This window comes from Rhinolophus sinicus, chromosome 17, assembly GCF_057876585.1.
Source record: "Rhinolophus sinicus isolate RSI-liver-muscle chromosome 17, RSI-T2T, whole genome shotgun sequence".
Lineage (NCBI taxonomy): Eukaryota > Metazoa > Chordata > Mammalia > Chiroptera > Rhinolophidae > Rhinolophus > Rhinolophus sinicus.
In genome coordinates this window covers 49,862,963-49,883,578 of record NC_142517.1, presented here as the reverse complement: position 1 = coordinate 49,883,578, position 20,616 = coordinate 49,862,963, and the positions used below count along the sequence as shown (strand labels likewise).

Genomic DNA, 20,616 nt, shown 5'->3' with positions numbered 1-20,616 from the left:
CTACCAGGAAACACTGTGATAGATAGTGTGGGAGTACACAGATGAAATGAGACATTTCTCTATCTTCTGGGAGCTCTAAATCTAGTAATAGAACTAAGGTATGTCACAGGCAACTACAAGTGTGTGTGTGTGTGTGTGTGTGTGTGTGTATTTGTGTGTGTGTGTGTGTGTGTGTGTGTATATATATATATATATCACATATGAGTGTCCCACAACAAGAAACGAGGTGGAAAGTATAGCAACTCAGGCACAGGAGATCATACCAGACTTCCTGGAGGAGGTGGCATCTGGGTTGGACCTTAAAGGATAGCTACAATTTTAACAGGTAGAGAAGGAAGCAGTTCACATAAAGTGCATGGAGGGTTGGAACACAGGAGAAAAATGGAGATCATAGACAGAGTGTGGAAGTACATACAGGGATTAATAGGAGAAAAGACCAGAATGGTCTCAGAACTTGAAATAACTGCCAATCTAGGTTGGAATGGAACTATGGGAGGGCTATGAATCCCAGAGGACCCAGGGAGTGGACAGGATGATCCATTGTACTATGGAAACACTACGTATTACATTGATTACATTGATTTTTATATCATCTAATTTCTATTGTCTAATTTATTTTTGTGTATGTTTCATAACGTATAATAAAGGAGCACAGTAGTATACATATATAATTTATAAGTACAGACAAATGGGACTGCATACTCAAAAGTGTTCTGGAGGGGTACATGATTTTAAAAATCTGGAGACAACTGATCTCAACTCTGCCAGGGGCAATTAGAAGCCATAGAATGTTTTGTGTAAGGAAGCAATCAGATCAAAGTTGTGCTTTTGGAAGATCCACCTGGCAAGGAAGGATAAGATGGATGTGGAGGAAGGAAGCCTTTGAGAGGTATTGCCGTGGTGCAGATAGGATGCGTGGACAGAAGTCTGAAACCAGGGTCATTGGGAACTTCAATAGTCCCCTTGTCATAGACATGGCAGATGCGCAATGGACACAAAGGGCACAAATAGACTGAATATGACAGATATTGCCAAAGAACAGTGGACAGAAGGAAGGGACAGGAACTAGTCTCAGACTGCTGGGAGTTCAAAGCTGAACCTGGAATGTTGAGAGAATAATGGTGTCATTGACATTAACAGAGCTACAGGGTCAGGAAGAGAAGCTGGGTTAGGATGGAAGCTAATAGAAGTTTAGAATTTGAGGTCTTCTAGTCCAGCACTCACAATTTGCTGAAGAAGAGGGTAAGGTTCAAAAAAGAGGAAAATATGGTAGAGCTGAGACCAGTCATGAGATCTCCTGCATTGCACACTGACCTTGTTTGATGACCTTTCAGCTTTGGTTTCTTAAGCGCGTTATGTTAGGCTTTGTTTAACTGAACTTTCTTTTTATTACATCATTTAGTACAGTCTATTTTCCGGCAATATTTTATGCTGATAGTTTTCAATTTGATGCTAACCAAAAAAGATGAACAGGATATGTTGGAGCTGAAAACTACATTGTAAAACAGTGCTTTTCAATTAAAATAGTGTAAAGGAAAAAACAGTGCAAAAAGAGCCTTTTGAAATAAATTAATGACAGTACCATCAGCAAATATTGAGTCAAATCAAAGTAGAGAACACAGAGAACCAAAATAGCACCACACCATGGACGAGAGAGTTTCAAGAAGGAAAGAGGATGGAATACTGCACAGAAGCCAAAGATGAGAAAGTCTACAAAGAGACAAGTGAATCCGTGACCTTCAAGAGAGCAGGTTCAGAGGGGCTGGAATCCAAACTGAATGGGATTAAGGAAGTGAGGCTCCTAATGAGGTCTGTTTGGAGAAATCTGAAGGGGCAGGGAAGGACAGGCCGGTAGCTTGAACACGCGCTCAGGCAGAGAGGCAGATGCTGGGAGATGCCATCAGTCAGGCAGGGTGCAACCAAGGGTAATAGTAGGTGGAAAAGATTTTGCTTTTGCATACTGGGGAAAAGGAGGAAGATGTATGAGGAAGGGACATTCTGTACTGACGAGGCTGTGGAGACAGAGAGGGACAAAAAGAGTATGAAATACAAAGGCACAGTGACTCAGGGACAGAAAAGACAGAGAGATTGGTAGCTGTCCCAAGAGTCCACCGTTTGCTTAGAGATCCCTCAGACTAGTAAGAGCCTGTATTAGCCAAATCAATCTCCCTCCACTCTGCAAAGGAGGTGTATAGAACAGCCTAGCCTGAGGCTAAGTAGAAAGTGCCTTGTGAGCTCCCAGTGGTGTCGGGAGGGCATCACTTGTTTTCGGGGCCAAGACTTAGTGTCCCAAATCTGACGGTACACATGCAAGCTAGCTCCAGGTTCTGGAAACACTCCCAGAGCTTCCAGAAGAGACTAGAAGAGAGCTTCCAGAAGGGGTTAAATGCTATCAATATTTTAGAGGGAGAGCCAAGTAGGCCCCCAGCAAGGGATTTTATTCTCATGGCTCTTATATTCACAAAAGCCCGCAAAGCACATCTTGGAGTAATGCTTCCTCAGATGAGTCCCAGGAGCATCTGCCAATTTGATGAAGAATCTGATGCCATCAAAGCCCAAGCCAGTGATGACTCACTGCAAAGTGTTGCTGAGTGTTTGCTGAGTGCAGCAGCAGCCCTTTCTGGCATGGTCGCTCCCAGCCTGGGACCAGAAGCCCGGCAGTACTGGGAGAGATACAGCAGGGAGCGGGTCCAGTTTGGGGCATGTTTCTTGGTTCTACCTTCTGTCCTTGGCTTCCTGCTCTTCTCCCAGTGCCTAAATCCTTCACAGGGACATGTGTTGAGAGCATCTGAGCCACACACACACACCCTCCCCTGTTATCTTGAGGTTTGTCCAGCGAAGGTCAGTTATGAAAGTAATGTCCTTTTCTCTTCCAGGTCTTTCCTATTTTCTGAGAGCTGAATACCCAGGAATCCCATTGCTCACAGCACAAGGAGAACATTGACATAGCACAGAAGAGCTATTTCTTTCTCTTGTGTTTTCAACTACATCCTTTTTCATCTTAACCAGCATTCTAAGCCCCTGACCTAGTCCTGCTCATTAGAGACATGGGCTTAGTTAGACTCAGGCACAGCCCTGCACTGCAGCCTCCACTCCCCACGCTCTCTCCATCACTCCCTTTTCCACCTAAATTTGGCTATGTCTTGTTACAAAAGCCTCCTGTGCTTCTGTGCTCCACCAAGCCCCAACATGCAGCCACCAATGTTTTCTTTACATCCTCTCCGTCCCGCGCTTCCTGTGCCTGCCTTTCTCTGTCACCTCCTGGCCTTTTCATGTCTGCCCCTACCAACCACTGCACTTTCTTCCATTTCCATTTCCATTTCTCTCACCTGCCAGCTCCCTGATTCCCATTCCTTTTCCTTCTCTCCTCACTGTCCTTCATGTCTCTTCACTGACTTTCCCTCTTTGTTCTTTCTCAGCCAATTAGCTATGATGTCTTCAAGCTGTTCATGAGGACATACCTGGAAGTGGACCTTCCTCAGCCACTGAGCACAAACCTCTTCCTGGCCTTCAGCCAGAAGCCCAGACAGGAGACCCCAGAACACCCAAAGGAGGAGGTCGGCAACAGTGAGGCCAGTGCCCCAGGTACATAGACCACTATTCTCCAACATGGAGCGGGTTTTGCCACTCTAACCCACTTTCCACAGCATGGCTGCACTCCCAGAGGGTTCCCTGAGCATAGCAACTTCCCTACGGCACCAGGGGACCAGGACTCCTTTCCTCATGGGGTGTCACAGGAAGTCCTGTCTGATGGATCTTTCAGTAAGAGGAATAAAGAGGGGGCATAATTCCCACCACTCGGGATCAGAGGAGAGGATGGGAGGAAGAGAGGTGCAGACTAATGTGTGGCAGGGGGAAGGGAGCCTTCCTCAAAGGCTGTTGGGCCAGGGCTGGAGCACATTCAGCTCCGGTGCCCAGGCTGGGAGTAGCCTGGAAGTGTCCGAGGAAAGGTAAGGTGTTGTCACTGTATCCTGAAGCTTGAGCTCTAATGGGAGAGACACAGACAACCTTAATACGCGAGCGTGAACCTAGCTGCCACCCAGAGACACAGGTATAACCTAAGTGATCCGGAAGGTCCCCTACCTGCCCCTCTGAGAAGCTGGAGGGCATGGCTGGCCTCTAAATCTAAATCTGCTCTTTGTTCCCCAGAGTCTAACGTACAGAACTTAGCTAATGCTGCCAAAGCAGATGAGGCCTGTGCTCCCGATACGGGTAAGTCTTTGGAAAGTAAATTTGGGGGAGAAGTGGAGAGGACCTCATCCTTGGGGTGGAGGGGAAAAACCTAAGCAGCAGTTTTGTCTCCATGTAATTGTATGCCGTTGAGCTGATTCTCTCTGCCTCCATCTCTGGGGCCCCTTCCACACAAATGGGCTGGGGATTCTGAGGCTGGGTGACAATTCTTGGGACAAGGTACAGATGACGGGAGGACGGGAGGGCAGGAAGGTAAGAGTGTGCTCTGGGTGACTTCCAACAACAGTCACATTTTGGATAAGATGGGAGGCGGAGCACAGGGAAGCTGGTTACCATTGTTTTGGGTATCTATTGGCAGGCACCTCCTTCATTCCATATTTCATTTAGCTTTCACAACCACACCACTTTTCACGTTGAGGAAATGAGGCTTTTAGAGTTTATAAAGCACTGTGTGACCTATGGAGTTGGTGATTCAATCCAGAATTGTCTAACCTCAAAGCTCCCGCTCTTTCCTACAGTGTGTCTGTGCCTCCGCTACCCCGTCTATAACATGAGATAATAATGTGTTAACATGGAGAGTGAGTTATATGTGTAGAATGCTTCCAACAGTGTCTGGAACACAGTAAATGTTCGACAAATATTAGAAATTATTATTATTCAGGCCACTCTCTAGAAGTACACTTTATTCTTAACTCATCATGGTCGGCCAAGGTCACTCTCAGTCTGCATCCTCAGTCTCCAAGTGTATCGACTAAGCATCCTATTCCCGTGGCGGGGCTCTCAGGGACCCTCTCCCTCCCAGGTTGCTCTTGGAGCTTCAAATACCAAGAATCAAAGTGTCAGACCTAATTTCCTATACATTATTGTCTGTAGAAGATTGATTCACACTGGTGAATTCCACCTCTTGGAGTGTGCCTAGGGGATAAAGAATGCATTTGTATATATGTATAAAACAGAATAGATAGGAGCTAATACAACTGAATGAGATCTAATTGTAACAGGGAACTTGAATGAGAGAATTTCTTCCAGTGGATACTAGATGTAGTTCTAATCTTATTTCCAGTCACAGCAAAAGGGGCAACTAGAAGGATTATTGAGTTTTCAGTGTTTAAGTGAAAGACTGCTGAGATAAAAAAAAAAAAATCACTATAGATGGAAAGCAGAACATGGCTGGGAATGGAGAGTTGCCTCTGAACCATAAGCTCGGCAAATTCCAGGCTGCTCATGGAGCTCCAGAAAGCAAGATTAGGAGCATTGGTGCCTGCCTGAGGCTTTCCGGGACAGCAGCAGGGCAAGACTCTACCAAGTATGGGCTCACCCGCCGCCTGCCAGCATCCCACCCAGCCATGCTAGGCCCATGGCCTCTTGGGTAAATGGACTTTCATCACAAATAAGTCTTAAATCTTATGTGGACTAGAGGAGGCAAATCATTCTCATGGTAGAAAAGAAAGAGTGAAACTGGAAGCGTTGAGATTCTAAACTCTCAGGGAGAAAATCAACCATGAGAAGAGTTTGGCCCCAAATTCTTTACCCACAAGCTGTCTTAGTCCAAGTAACTGGTACTTCAAGAGGAACCTGAGAGAAGTTATACTTCGTTCCCCGAGCTTCCTAATTGTCTGACTATGGTTTGTCTTATGGCCAAAGTCTCTGAGGTACCAAGCAAAGACTTACTGGGGATGCTCTCATTATGTGATATTTGAGAAAAGCTAATGGAAGCTATCTTTTGACTACCATGCTTATTGGCCATCCCTATATCATTCTGGGTCTGAGAGCAACTTCCAGAGATTTATTCCTGGAGAAGTGAATTGTGATGCACCATTTTGCTTGTTTATGGGCAATATCAGTTTCCTGTGGTCAAATCATGAAAGGGCAAATTATCTAGCTGCTGGCCCAAGGAGGCATATAGCATTTTTTTTATCTTCTTCAGTGATTCAAGATTTAAAGTAGAAAATCCTTTTCCTGTTAGGCCACCTTTCACAGATGTCTTAATTAGATGTCCCTGTTCACCTGAAACAAGAGCATAGGGCCAGGCAGACACCACAGAGAGGGGCCTAGCCTAAGAAGGAAGAGCCAAGTACTAGACTCACCGAAGATCAGGCCATCTGTTGAAAATTCCACCCTTTTCCTGTTGTCCAAGCAGAAGCCAGAGGAAAAAACTAAATTCTCATTTGAAATGGCCTATTTAGTGTTTTCTGTAAGTTTCACCCTCTTATTCAATATTCAGAGATAATTTTTGGTGGGCATGGATATAAAGAGGCTGGAAGAAGAAAGATAGCACTCAAAGTGCCTCAAAAAGTATAATTCACATAGTAAAATATAGGTGCCTAGTTTTCTGGTTAATAATAACCTTATATTTCTGACCCAGAGGACAAAGAGTGTGAAAGGGGCAGAGAGTTTTCTTATCTGTCGTAAGGAAAATTTCAGAGGACAAACTTACTTTATTCCTGTGATACAATAAGTCACTTTCTGCACTTTTCTTAATTCAATTGATTAGGCTTGCAATTAGTCAAAATTCTTCCTAATTTCTGGACATCAGGTGATTGTCAATCCAGTTTTCTCTTTTGACTATTCATCTTTTTGTTTATCATTAAATGTGTTTGAAAAGAAAATTGTGAAAAAGTATATTGGTAAATGAACAATAGTCTGAATTTCAGAATCCCAGTCAAAATTACCTTTACACATTGGGTGTGTTCCCAAAAAATTAGGCTAAATGACATTTATCTGTCGGCTATTGATATTACTAAAAATCACTATCATCTTTTCGAAAATTCACAGAGTACAGGTGAGTTTCTTACAAGAATACAGACACTTAAAAGAGTCAGAATAGGGTCCATTCAGAGCATAAACTCCACAAACCAGATTTCTAGAAACACTGATTTGATCATATCTATGTAACAAACACTTTTGAAGACACTATGTAAACCTCTTGCCTCTACCATCAAAAGGATTTAATACTTACTAAACATTAAGTATCTTGGATGCTTTCCTCTTGCCTATTACAGAATCAAAGACTGCCGAGAAGCAAGTGCCAGCTAAAGACCAAGTGGCCGCAATCCCCCCGGAGAAGCTTGTTGCTCAATCTTCAGGCTCGGAATCCCCCATAGTGTACCTGAAGGATGTTGTGTGTTACCTGTCCCTGCTGGAGACGGGGAGACCTCAGGATAAGCTAGAGTGTAAGTACTCACCCTGCCAAGGGGCTTCAACGTTTTTCCTAGAGGAAGATCTATTGTCTTGCCCATCATTCCAAACATGCTGGAGATTGTTCTGGGATCATGGGTATGGGTCCTAGCTCCTTGGGGGAGGTTTTTCTGCCCTGTCACCAGCAGTGATATGAACATTTCCTAGAGTCAACTCTGGGGTATAGTACCAGTTGTATAGAGAATGGGAAGTGCATCTGAGACCTTGGTACTGAGAACCAGGATTTAGAAAGGGAAGGGATCTCTGCAGGGGGTCGAGACTCCCTTCCTTTGCTGGCAGGACTCCCTGAAAGCCTACAACTAAGAAGTTGCTGCCTCTTCTTAGTAGGGAAGATAGTCAAGCATCTGTCTTCCTTTCCCTAATCGGTGCCCAAGTAACTCTTTCACAGTGAGGAACTCTTTTTTTTTTTTCTTGAGATCTAATCAACTTCCATCTTGTGTAAACTTATTTCCATTTTTCATCCATCCCCATCCCAAGTTTTTTGGCCTCTACAGAAAAAGGGACTAGTTAATTAAGGGAGTTGAGCTTGGTTTCATGCTGCTACTGGTTTCAAACACATATCTTTAGGAGGAAAATAATAGCTGCTGACAGAAAGGAAAGCCCAGAGTGGCTGAAGCAGTCTTGTAGATGACTCACTCCAGGGATGGTCTCACCTGCCTCTGTGATCCTGCAGGAAAACCTTTTAAAACAGGAGATGATAGCACCTTGTTAAAAAATATATGGATATTGTTTTGGCTTGTCTTGGGACTTTAGTAGACATGAAGGGAAAACAGGCACATTATAGCAAAAGTCAAAATTCCAGCAATTAATAAGACTAGTCAGCAAAACTTCAACATTAGCAAGGAAACATCTGGCAAAGGTTAACCCTTCCCATGAACAAAATGAAACAGTTCTCTCATTAGCTGAGCTTCAAATCACCCCCATAGGTTTGAGGTGTTAACAGTCGCAAATCCTAACCACTAATTTAGAAGCAAGTGTAGCAGGTTTCTGTTTCTTCTGGCTAATGTTCAGTGAAATGCCAAATTATTTCCAACATTCAGCTGGATTTTGAGTTTCAGGCATTATATTTGTTCATAATTATGAGAGAGGACATGGCAGATGCTTCATATTAGTGGCTCTCTGACTCAGTCTTATAACGCCAATTAAAAAAGGCTGCATTTTTAAATGTTATTAAATTTATTGGAGTGACATTAGTTAATAAAATTATATAGGTTTCAAGTGTACCATTCTGTAATACATCATCTATAAATTGTATTGTGTGTTCATCACCCAAAGTCAAACCCCTTTCCATCACCATATATTTGACCCCTTTATCCTCCTCTACCTCCCCCAACCCCCACCCCCCTTCCCCTCTGGTAAGCACCATACTGTTGTCTGTGTCTAGGAGTTTTTTGTTTGAAACTGCATTTAAAAAAGCTTGTTATTGTAGAAAATTTCAAACATAGATAAAAGTAGAGTGAACTTTCATGTACCCAATTAGCCACCCTCCACAATGACTAGTTTATTGTCAGTCATAGTTTATTCATACCTGCCACTCATTCCCTCTACCCCAGATTATTTTGAAGCAAATTGCAGACATTATATATAATTTAATCTGTAACTATTTCAGCACGTACCTCTAAAATATGACTTTTTCTTATATATAACCGCAACATCATGACCATACCTACAGAAAATGATTCCTTACTGTTATCAAATATTTAGATCCTCCCTCGATTTTAATGATTGAAAACAAGTTAAGCTTTTCTTTTTAATAACCAAACATATTTCTTTTTGGAAATAATAACCTGAAATCCCACTTATCACCAGTACAATCATAACAATAATAAGTCTCATCAGTGAACACCTTATACTTGCTAAGAACTTTAAACAATGCATGACCTCATTTTAAACTCCTAATAACCCTAGAAGGTTGATGTGATTATTCTCATTTTACATGTAAGAAAACACAGAAAGGTTAACAGGCCAGGCTGCTTTAAAAAATTGGATGCTTTCTCACACTTTCTAGTTCTACTCTGCATGCACAGTAGGACCAAGAGAGCTCCGTGTTAGAGAGTCGCCCCAGCCCAGGGTCTGGGAGCAACACTAGTGGGAAGGTCTGTCCTTCTTTACGTCCTTCAACCATCTGTTCAGCAAGTCAGCCTCATATGCTGAGTGCCTCTGACAAGACATTCTGAGGAGTCACAAAAAATCAGAAGCCCGTGAGCCTACTTTGAGCAGCTTAAACTCCAACCAGGGCTGCACCACAAGCTGTGGAGACATTAAAACATGTCAACTTACTTAATAGGAGTGCCGTGACCCTGTGGGTACCTGCTGAGACCCAGAGTGTTTGCAGGGGGAAGGGTCAGCCAGGGGAGACTCCGCAGAGAAAGCACGTATAATGAAGGGTTGTAGAGAATGGGAGGAAAATGGAGACAGCTCTGCTCTCCACCCTGCTTGCTTCTGAGACCACAGACAGGACCACTACCTGTCAGATGAATGAAATGCAAGTTTCTGGGTCCTATAAATGAACATTTAGTCCTTTGCCCAGTTTTTTTCCCAGATCTTCCTTATCTTACATCACCTCTCTACCCCTGGAACATGATAGAGGATGTTTCTGTTCTGACTGTATTGTTGATTATCTCCCAACCCTCCAAACAACAACAGCAACAACAAGCCAGAAATTCCCACAATATACCAAGCCAAAATCAAAGTGAATAAACACAGCCAAATTAAAAACAGTCTCCTTCAGTTGGAAGGTATGGTGGGTGGTGAAGGCCTGGGAACAAGGTAGCTTATAATCTGACATAATAGAGGTTGTTTCTGAATAGCATTGACATTTTAGAAAAAGATATAAAATGGCTTCTGTAATAGTAACTGCTTCATAGCATTACTGATGATTAAATAACTAATAATGATAAAATGCATAGGACAGTACATTGCACATATTAAATGCCATTTATAAATGGTCATTAGTGAAAGAAAATAAAAATAAATAACATCTGTTGAGTGCTTCTACATTCCAAACACTGTAGATTTGGTATATCATTTACATACTAATCCTCATTTTTAAAAAAGCTAGGCGAAAGAAACAATTATAATCTCCATCTTACAGAGGAAGAAACTGAGCCTAAAGAAGTTGACTTATTTGGTTATTAGCGATGGTAGGGTAGGGCCAAGGTTTGAATCTGCCTAACGCCACACCCTTTCTGCGTGCAACAAAAGCAGCCTTCCATCTATGCTTCTGGTGCCTCTGCCCCACCAGCAGCTGGGCATTTGCTTTGTGTTGTGTTCCAGTGATGCTGAGAGGTTTGAATGCTCTACAGGGACTCACACTCGTGGGCTGGATGCCAACAGTTATTGCTTAGGCAGACCCGGAATCCAGGTGGCTTGCTTCTCCTCCCACTCCCCACTCTCTGTAAAGAAGTGAGACTCTGCCTTGGAGGGTGGGTAAGCTGGTTGCAACAGCCTTCACCCCAGTGATAGTCAGAATTGATCTAAAAACCAGCAGCAACAGAGCCTTAGCCCATCCCTGATGTTTGAAGGACGCCTCAAGCCTCACCTCTGTGTTTCTTGCAGTCATGTTTCGTCTCTATGATTCGGATGAGAATGGTCTACTGGACCAAGCGGTAAGTTCTCCAAATATCCCTCCTGGATCTGAGAAAGGCTCGAAGAGAGGGGAGCGGGTGGAAGAAGAGTCTGAAAACTCTCAGTTCCATCTTTACAAGAATAGCAATGTCTCAATATGGGCTGCAGAAATGAGTAGTCCCTCCCCCAGCCCCCACTTTCTGTTTCCAAAGAGCCAGCCTAGAGGAGAGAGAACTCCAATTGACTTATCATTCCAGAAGCCCAGGATCATAAAATTTCAGAATGGGGAGATGCTTTAGTATCGCATCTAGTTTAACCTCCCAGTGGTTTCAGAAATTCACCCTGCAATTTTTTTGCTGGAGACTAGGGGCAGACGGGAGGAGATAGAAGAGACAGCAAGACCAGGGCGAGAGGACGGGGTGGAAGACAGGTTACTGCTGGTGTGCTGTGGCATCACGCTTGCCTTCCTTTCGCACCCGCGTCACTAGCTCTAGGAGTCTGGCTCTGTCTGCTCTGAGCACATGATCCCCTCCCAGTGCACCCGGAAAAGCCCGAGATTTGCCCCCACCCCCACCCCATTCCTCAGGAATAAGCAGGGATTTGTAAGGGATCATGCTGAGAGAAGAAGGATGGAAAAGGAAGAAGGCAGAGAGGGGAGAGGGCGAATAGAGTCAGATAAGCCTTGTCTTCATGGCTGGCAGTGTTAGAGATGGGTCTCATTAACAGTAAGCCTCTGAAGTTGAGGTGCATAGGACTGAGTCAGACCAGAGGGAAGAACAAAGGCAACAAGTTCACTAGAGCAACTGCATCATCCCAATTCCCTCTGAATCCCCAAGGGTCTTTCTGCAATCCTTCCAGCCACATTGCAGTGCTATGGGTTGGGTCATGCAAAGTAACACCCAGTGAATCACAGACTCTCAAGCATTTGGGCAACATACCAGGGGTGCCAAAAAACTGTACATATTTTAAGAGATGTTATCTATGTATTACTTTTCGAAATTGAATTGAATTACAGTAGCAATTTGTAGTATGACGTTCGCTCAAAAGATGGCATTAATTCAAATGAATGCTAGTGTCATTCATTGTATTGCAATTTAAAGACAGTTTTTTCCTTTCTCAAAAAATGTGTACACATTTTTTTGGCACCCTCTATGTATTTATTAAGTATCTACTATGTGTCAGGCACTATTCTTAGCAAGGGGGGGTACATCAGTGAGCCAACTGACAAAAATCTATGCCCTCACGAAGCTTTGATTCTAGTGCAAACACACACTGTAAAGCACAGTAAAATATGTACTAGATAGAGATGTGTGCTAAAAGGACAATAAAGGGGAGAGGACGTTTTGCAGGGAGCTGCAGTTTTAGCTAGGTAGGGGAGACAAGCACTCTTTCTCTGAGGAGAGACAGCTGAACAGAGACTTGAAGGAGGTAAGGAACTAATCCCAGGGCTATCTAGAGGAAGCATCTTTCAGGAAAGGGAACAAGTGCAAGGGTCATAAGCAGTGCCTGAAATATTAGCAGATTAACTAGGAGGCCAGAGTGACTAGAGCAGAATGACTAAACCGATGAGGTCAGAGTAAGTCATAGGAGATGAGATTAGAGAAGTAATGGGATGGGGGTGGAGGAAGTTTGCAAGGCATTATCAAGCCTTTGAGGTGATTGAAAGGGTTTACCTTTTACTCTGGAGAAATGAGAACCATAGGAGATTTGGACCAGAGGAGGGACATGGTTGTCTTGGATTATAACATGATCACTCTAGCTGCTGTATTGAGTCTAGACTATAGGGGTGCAAGAGATACCAGGTAGGAGGCCATTGAAATAAGCAAGACAAGAAACAATGGTTTTCTGCACCAGGGTAGAAGCATCGCAGATGTAAGAACTGGTTACATTACCATGTATTTGGAAGGTAACATCAGTGGACTTAAACAGTCTCAAAAGAGTTACCTGATTCAATTTCCCACCAAGAATCCCTGGCAGCTGGACACCCAGCCTCTTTGTGAACACTCCCAGTACTGGAGGGTTCACCTACTGCCTTGAAACAGCGAGTCCACTGCTGGGGTGACTGTTAGGGAGGGCCTCCTTTCCACACAAAAGGCACTTGTAGTCTGCCAGGGAGATTTCAACACAAAACCTGATTCTGCTCTCCCTTCCAGCTCCCCTAACCCAGCAGTGAGGCCAAAATAGGCCCCCCCTTAACAACTCCCTCCCTACATCCCTCAGCTTACTTCTGCCCTCTGTAACTGACCAGGACAGCTGACCAGTGGAACACCAATTCTACATAGTTGTCCTTCAAATGTGTCAAGTACTATCACATCTCTCCTAAAATCTTCTCCAAGCCCAAATCTCCCAATTCCTATACTGTTTCTCATAAGGCAGGCTTAAACCTCCACTTTGGCCAAGCTCTGCTTTGTCAATGCCATTCTTAAAATATGAGACAGACCTAAACCCACCTCTCCAGGACTCTTTAAGTGGCTGCCTATGGCCTGACCCCTCTGCTTCCTGAAATCTGCCCCCTCTGCTTCCTGAAAATGCCCACCCATTTACACTCAAGACTGAGTCTAATGGTCAGTTCCTGAATCACATTGTTTTTTTATTGAATCTTGGACCCAATTAGATACACAAGCTCTTTTCCATTGGAACTTCTGTGGAGCCCTGTCCCCACCTTTCTGCCCACTTCCTTACTCCCATCTACCACCTCATCTACAGTTTTGCAATGGATTATTTTTTAATTTAAATGAAACACAGTTTCTTAAAATTCCTGTTGGGCTTTCGCTTGCTGGTTTTGACCCAGCATTCTACCTGGTGGAGGTAACATTTTTGAACCTTGCTTCAGTTCACCAACATGTCTCCCACATCAGTCTGACTATTAACACCTCAGATGGTGCCCAAGAGATGCAAATGTCTGCTCAATAAAGTGTGTTTCAGTGGGACTCAGTACACTAACTCAGTAGCATCCAACAATTATGTTTTATATAGGGCCGGGCCTTGGTACCAAACAAAAGGCTCACTCACCAGGCCAATGTACCCCTCATGAATTTCCTGTTCGCAGAGTCCCAGACTCAGGACCTGAACATGATACAAAACAAATAGAGGAGATGCCAAAAGGAATCTAAATCATAGTGTCTGAGCTAGGACCAACTCAGTGGCCCTACATCCAACTGAAACTGAGCCCTGAGGAGTACAGATAACTCCCAAGTTGCTAACATGGGAATGAGAAGTGATAAAAGAGGGAGGTCTGAGAGAGATGCCTTGGTCTGGAAGTATCTGAGGGAGCTGAGATCACAAAGAAGAAAACAGGAATGCTTCCTGTGCTCTCTAAGTCAAAGCCCAGTCTAGGGGAAGGAGTGTGAGTCCAGGTGGGCCCAGGGGGAGGTCAGAGTTCCGGGAACTTTCTGCATACCTCTGGCTTATCTGTCTTCTGTGCTTCTTGTAAGCATATACTCTCCACTGAGCTTTGTGCCCAAGGCAGAAATAAAGAGCAGAAACAAATGGTGAGCTCCCCATGAAATGCCAGCATATGGCACTAGCATGTGATGTTGAGTCTTGCTCTTGAAAGCACACCTTCACTTGCTTTCTCCTTTTGATGTTTTCTAGGAGATGAATCGTATTGTCAACCAAATGCTGCACATTGCCCAGTATCTCGAGTGGGATCCCACGGAGCTAAGGCCTGTGAGTTTCTGGAAGCATGGGGTGACTTCCAAGAGACAAGTGGGACAGACTCAGGATTTGGATACCAGTGTTTACTGTGCAGGCTGTCCCAGACTCATCTTCTTATAGGCAGCTTCTCTGGAGCCACACCTGGACCTCGTACTTCTCTGATAGGACATATAGACAGCAGGAAAAAGTGTAGACGTAATTCAAATAATAATTCTCCCTGATCTTTTCATCAGCGCTGAATTTTTATAACAGGCGTTCATAGATCAAATCATTTAGATCTAGAAAGAATTGTAAAGATTTTTCTCAATCACCAGCTAATAATAATCATCACATTTTATATACTTTTTCTCTAATGCTCACTACAGTGCTGCAGACATAGCAATATTATTTCCATTTTACAGATGAGTAAAGCAGAACCCAGAGAGTTGGGTGGTTTGTCCAAGGCCACTCAGTCAGGTTGGGTAGAGCTGGCCCTGGAGCCCTGGTCTCCTCACCCCAACTTGCTCCCTCACTGCTCCACTCGCTGTGAATCAGAGGGGAAGTGGGTAAAACACAAGCCAGACAATAAGATGGCAGAGGGGGGACAGAGAAGTCGAAGATGAAAGTAGACAATTGCCGTTCTATGGATTCTGCAGATTTTGAAGGAGATGTTGCAAGGGATGGACTACGACCGGGACGGCTTTGTGTCTCTACAGGAATGGGTCCACGGAGGGATGACCACCATCCCGCTGCTGGTCCTCTTGGGCATGGACGACTCTGTAAGTCAGCAAGCCTGAGTGCAAAGGTCTCAGGCCTTTCAGGAGCATCAAGCTCTATGTGGAAGTTAATATCTACATATCGCCTTGGCTTCTGCCCCAGTGGGCACACCTTATGCTCTAGGCCAACCAAAACGTCCTCTCTGTTTACCTATTAGTGACAAAAATATATTCATTCATTTGACAGACATGTACTAAATTGCTACTAAATGAAGAAACTGTTCTGAGCTGTGTGAGGGGACACAGATACAATATTCACCCACCAGAAGGTTATACTCGACCAAGCAAAGAGCAAAAATGTCAAAGAAGAATTCCATCTTTTCCACAAATTGGGCTTAAAAATGCTAAGAGAGTTGGGGAAGGAAGGAAGGGAAGGAAAAAATGCTGATTTGTTGTGAGGTGAAGTGCAATCAATGATGGTCTCTTATTTAACAATCAAAACAACCAGATAAGGCAAGTTTTTTTTTTTCTCTGTTTATACCAATGGAAAACAGAGAGTCTTAGCCTAAGGAGGAAAAGGAGCCAGAATTTATTTCAGGAGCATCTCTGGAGTACTTGACTCCAAAGATCCTGCACTTTCTAACAACTCACAGTTCAGAGTGAGACCAGTAGAAAGAAATATTAGAGGGTGTTTGCTTTGACCCTGAAGGATGTGTGGGATTTTGATACCCCATTCTTGAGATAAAGATCAAGTGGAAGGCCCACGAAGGATGTTTGATCCAGTTCTCAAGGATGGGTATGATTTGGTGGTAGAAGATGGTAGAGAGTTTGTGGCCAGGAGAATAGCTTGATCAAAGACCCAGATGAAAGAAAGTTCACGATGTATTAGAGAAGCCTCCCAGTTTGATCAGAGTAGGGGATAAATGTAGAGGCGAAATGTAAAATCAATAATTAAATATGCCCTCATCTGACCTAGTGAGTTACTGCACTTTTTGCTAATTTACCAAAGGAAGTAACTTTCATACATGAGATAGGAAAGGTTAGAACTAGAAGTACAAATGGTGACACTAAGCATTTTTACCAGGACAGTCTCACAGGTTGTGCGACAATACCTCTTAGAGATTACTGGAATGTCAGAGAGAGGAACAGAACCGGAAGTTCAGCTGGGTTATCCTCTAGCTCACTGTCATTGCCTGGGATGTCTCCATCCGACAGTTCTGCAATTCAGGACTAAAGCTGAGCCTTCCATTTCCAATATTCAAGAACCGAGAATCCTGCAAACATCTCATAGCATGTCTAGTTCTTTCCAACTGCTAAGTAGAAATCGAGGACCCAGGATCTACACAACTCTCTTCTTATTTCTTAGAACCCTAGGAAGTCAGAGCTGGAAAAGACTTTGATGATCCCTGGTCTATCCCCTTCATTTTACAAACTGAGGACCAGAGAGTAAAGGACTTGCCCATGAGCACACAGCTAGTTAGTACCAGAGGCCTCCATATTCAGGAGCAGTAGGGCCCTCATGCAATGATCATTTACCAAGAACCTACTGTGTGCAAGAACGCACCTGAGCTAGGACCAGCGAGCACGCACATGAGTAGATATATTTTCTGCCATCAATACTCAAGATTATCCCTGAATCAAAGTAGAAGGTCTGCTTGCGTGCTCTTCCAACATACCTGTGTTTTTTCCTCTGAAACATGGAAATAGAGATGAAACATTTTAATCAAAGTGAACGAATGTCTATTCCTCTTTTGGACTTGCTGAGTCCAAAGTACCTCCAACCCTTTGCAGAGAGGGGACCCACTGTGTCATGGCTGACGGAGGGAGAGACAGACTGTTTCTTCAACATCCTCCTCAGTGTTTCCCCCTGGTACCAGTCAGCCTTATAGATAACCATGCTTTACGTCAAGAAAGTGGCAAACAGAAACCAAATGTGAATTTACTTTTTATTCATCAAAAATTTTATGCGTTTATTTTAAAATATGCACTACATTGTAAGTTTCTACACTTAGTATTTGGGGTTCAGAGAAAGCGTTCCTCAATGTCTTAAAAGTCATATTGCTTGTTTGGCTTTTTCAAAACCCACATACGGCCACTAAGAAGTCTGGAGCTCTCTGAATGTGATGCATGCGAAACAATCTGTCTCCCAGCGAAATGACGGCAGCAGCCTCAACCTGGCGCGCGTGAGCAAGGCCGCTCACTTCCTGCAGCCTCCAATGTGCGGGAATGAAAGCGCCACATGATGGCGCTCTAACCCAAGCGGAAAGGTTACTTTATCCCAAGTCAGTGTCCTTTTGCTTCTTTCTTCTATAAAAACAGTGTGTAAGAAAGGGAGAGTCAGCTAACTGATTTAGCTAATAAAGGTATTTTAAGGTAAAACAACACTGCTGTAGTTTCCCTTCTGTCCTTGAAGAAAACCCTGGTTTGTGGAGGAAGGTGAGAAAGATAGAAGGAACATGGGCTCTGCGGCCAGCAAGAGCCCCCGGTTTGACCACTGGCTCAGTAACTTATTATTTGTGTGATCTTAGGCTATTTATATAACTTCTCTGAGTCTCTGTTTCTTCATTTCTAGAACAGGTATAAATCTACCTCCTTACACACAAGAAAACACTTTTATTTTCACACGTGTCCCCTACTGTCTAGCACAGAGTAGGAACTTAAGAAAATTTTAATTTACAATGTGTCAGGCACTGGATTAGGAGCTTTACTTATTTAATTCTTACAAAAATCATTTGAGGTAGATGTTTGTCAAAGGAATGAATGAATCAATCAATCTTTTAATGAATCATCTAATCAGTTGGTGAAGGTGCACCTATTTACTAAAGTAAAAACCATTAGATAAAAAGGCTGTAATTCTATAAAACTCAGGTCTTGGAAGAAGCAAGGTTTTAAAGTGCTGAGTAGACAAGAGCTCATGCTGGCTCCAGGAGGAGAGCAGCATTTGGAAAAGCACACGGGCTCCTCCAGAGACCATTAGCAGAAAAGTCGGCACAGGAATAGGCTGCCATGACCAGCCCAAATCAGAGGGCCCTGGAAGTAAGAACTGGGTCTGAGTCTGGGACGCTGGACTCTATACCTGACTGTCAATCCCCACCGCCTTCCTACAAGAGATTTTAATACCCTAAGGCCAGCCCGAGAGTGGCGGTGCTCTTGTGATGGAGCCTATGAGAAAGGTACAGGGGCAGCAAGCATGGAGGGATGCTCCTGAAGCCATAGCCTCCAGCAAGGCTGTGCTCCCAGGGGCTAGAAGGTGGGAGCTCTGGTATCCAGGGAAGGTGTGGGATTGTGTGAGGCTTGGCTTATCTAGTGCATAAAGATGAATTCGCTTCTGAGCCAAGCCGGGAGGAAATGTCTTAACCTTCTCTCTGACTGTCTCTTTACTATTTCATCTGTGTTCAGAAAGTTGGTGGGAGGAATGGATTGTTTTTACTAAACTACTCTTTTCTGACTATAAAACTAGTACATGCTCACTATAGAAAATTTGGAAAATACAGAAGAAAATAGAAATTACAGAATAAAATAAATTCATAGTGCTTCCAGCTATAGCTAACCCCTGTTACCTTCAGTTAACAGTTTAGTGATGTTTCTTCCCATCAAAGCTCTTATTATATAAAACTGAGATCAGAATAAATCATCAGATTTGCATTCTGCTTTTTTTTTTACAGAGCACTATATCATGAGCTCATTCCCATGCCATTAGATATTTTTTATAAATATCTTTTTGATGGCTACTTAACATTAAATCACATGGCTGTACCACAACTAACCTTTTGGTAATTTTGAGGTCTTTAGGATATTTCCAGTTTTGCATTATTTTAAATAAATAAAACATCTGACAGGGCACAAAAATGCTCATCTGTCTTTCAAAAATTATTTCTTTAGGACAGAATTCAAGAAATGAAATTTGTAAGTCAAAGGTTACAAACATTTAAAGAATCTTTAGAGATAGGAAGGAGGGAGGGAGGAAAAGAAGGAAGGAAGGAAGGAAGGAAGGAAGGAAGGAAGGAAGGAAGGAAGGAAGGAAGGAAGGAAGGAAGGAAAGTTTGTTCGGATTTGTACTTCCACCTGCCATATAGGAGAGGGCTTGTTTTATCCCCCCACACATGTTCCCACTCAGATATTCCTAATTTTTAATATTTGTAAAGCTTAGAAAACACAAAGAACTTTCTTTTGATTTGCATTTCTTTTAAAATAGTCCTTACATCCATAAAATAAATGGATATCTTTTCTTCCAAGTACAAGAAGAGAGTCTTTTTAGAAAGAAGAAAACACAGGAGGCAGCCTCGAGCTTCTGCTAACGTGGGGGCTGCCTGCTCGGCGCCCCATTCCCTTGTTGTCCCTGCAGGGCCCCACAGGGGACGGGAGGCACGCCTGGACCATGAAGCATTTCAAGAAACCAACCTACTGCAACTTCTGCCATCTCATGCTGATGGGCGTTCGGAAGCAAGGCCTGTGCTGCATTTGTGAGTCAACGTCCCTCAAACCCTTTTTCCCCAGGAGCTCTCTTGTTCTGCACGTGGTTGAGCCTTTCCAGAAAAAGCCTAGGTATTTCTACTTCCTAGCTTGAGGGACCTCCCGTCTTGTTCCAACAGCAGGGAATAAAGCAAGACCTCCATGTCCTATTTTGCTTCTACCCAAGACAATGGGTAAGGATTGTCCCATTGTTGGAGTCCCGTCACGGACCACCGACCCACACACACACTGAAAAAAGTTCTTAAGGTTCACACATAATTAAAAAGTATCTCATGCTAATTTCAGTTGGGTTTTGCTAGTGAATATTTCAGGTGGTCAGAAGAGCCTGGGTCTTTTTTATTTATTAATAAGCCACATAAAACTAGATTTATAAGTGCAGTAGAAATTAAAACTGTTTCACTTTATAATCCATTTAGTAAAGTCAGATGGGAAAGGAGAAAAAACACTCATGAAAAAGGAAGCAGGGAGACTGGAAAGGAGAACAGAAGAAAGATGGAGGGGAAGGATAAAGAAGGGGTGATGCAGGAAAGAGGGTGGATTTGGGGAGCAGAAGGAGAGGGAGGGGGCTGCAGTGACAAGGCTTTGTAGGGGCTAGGGTTCATGTGAGTAGTGTTCTGCCAGTCACCTCACAATACAGACAGGTCTGGGCCCACCAGAGACTGGGGAGCTGCTGCTGCAGGGAAGGCCCTTGGGTGTGGTCAGACTCACCAGAGCGTTTCACCTAAACACACGCACGTGAGCTAGGCAGCGGGTGACTTTGGCCACAAAAGTCATCTTAGCAGAGCTGGACCCAGTGTCCATGGAGAGCATCAGAAGGCTTAAGAAGCAGTCTTTC

General features: G+C 43.6%; 1 protein-coding gene across 10 annotated transcripts in view; it reads left to right on the top strand.

Annotated features, from left to right (window-relative positions):
• Positions 1-20,616, top strand: part of DGKG (diacylglycerol kinase gamma) — a 197,702-nt gene that overhangs the window by 52,068 nt on the left and 125,018 nt on the right. For all 10 annotated transcript variants that reach the window (XM_019735850.3, XM_019735845.3, XM_074329136.2 and 7 more), the window contains 7 exons: positions 3,420-3,585; positions 4,150-4,212; positions 7,194-7,364; positions 10,948-10,997; positions 14,551-14,625; positions 15,249-15,371; positions 19,654-19,771. In XM_019735850.3, the coding sequence (XP_019591409.3) occupies positions 3,420-3,585; positions 4,150-4,212; positions 7,194-7,364; positions 10,948-10,997; positions 14,551-14,625; positions 15,249-15,371; positions 19,654-19,771 (766 nt within the window). The remainder of the gene's footprint in view (positions 1-3,419; positions 3,586-4,149; positions 4,213-7,193; positions 7,365-10,947; positions 10,998-14,550; positions 14,626-15,248; positions 15,372-19,653; positions 19,772-20,616) is intronic.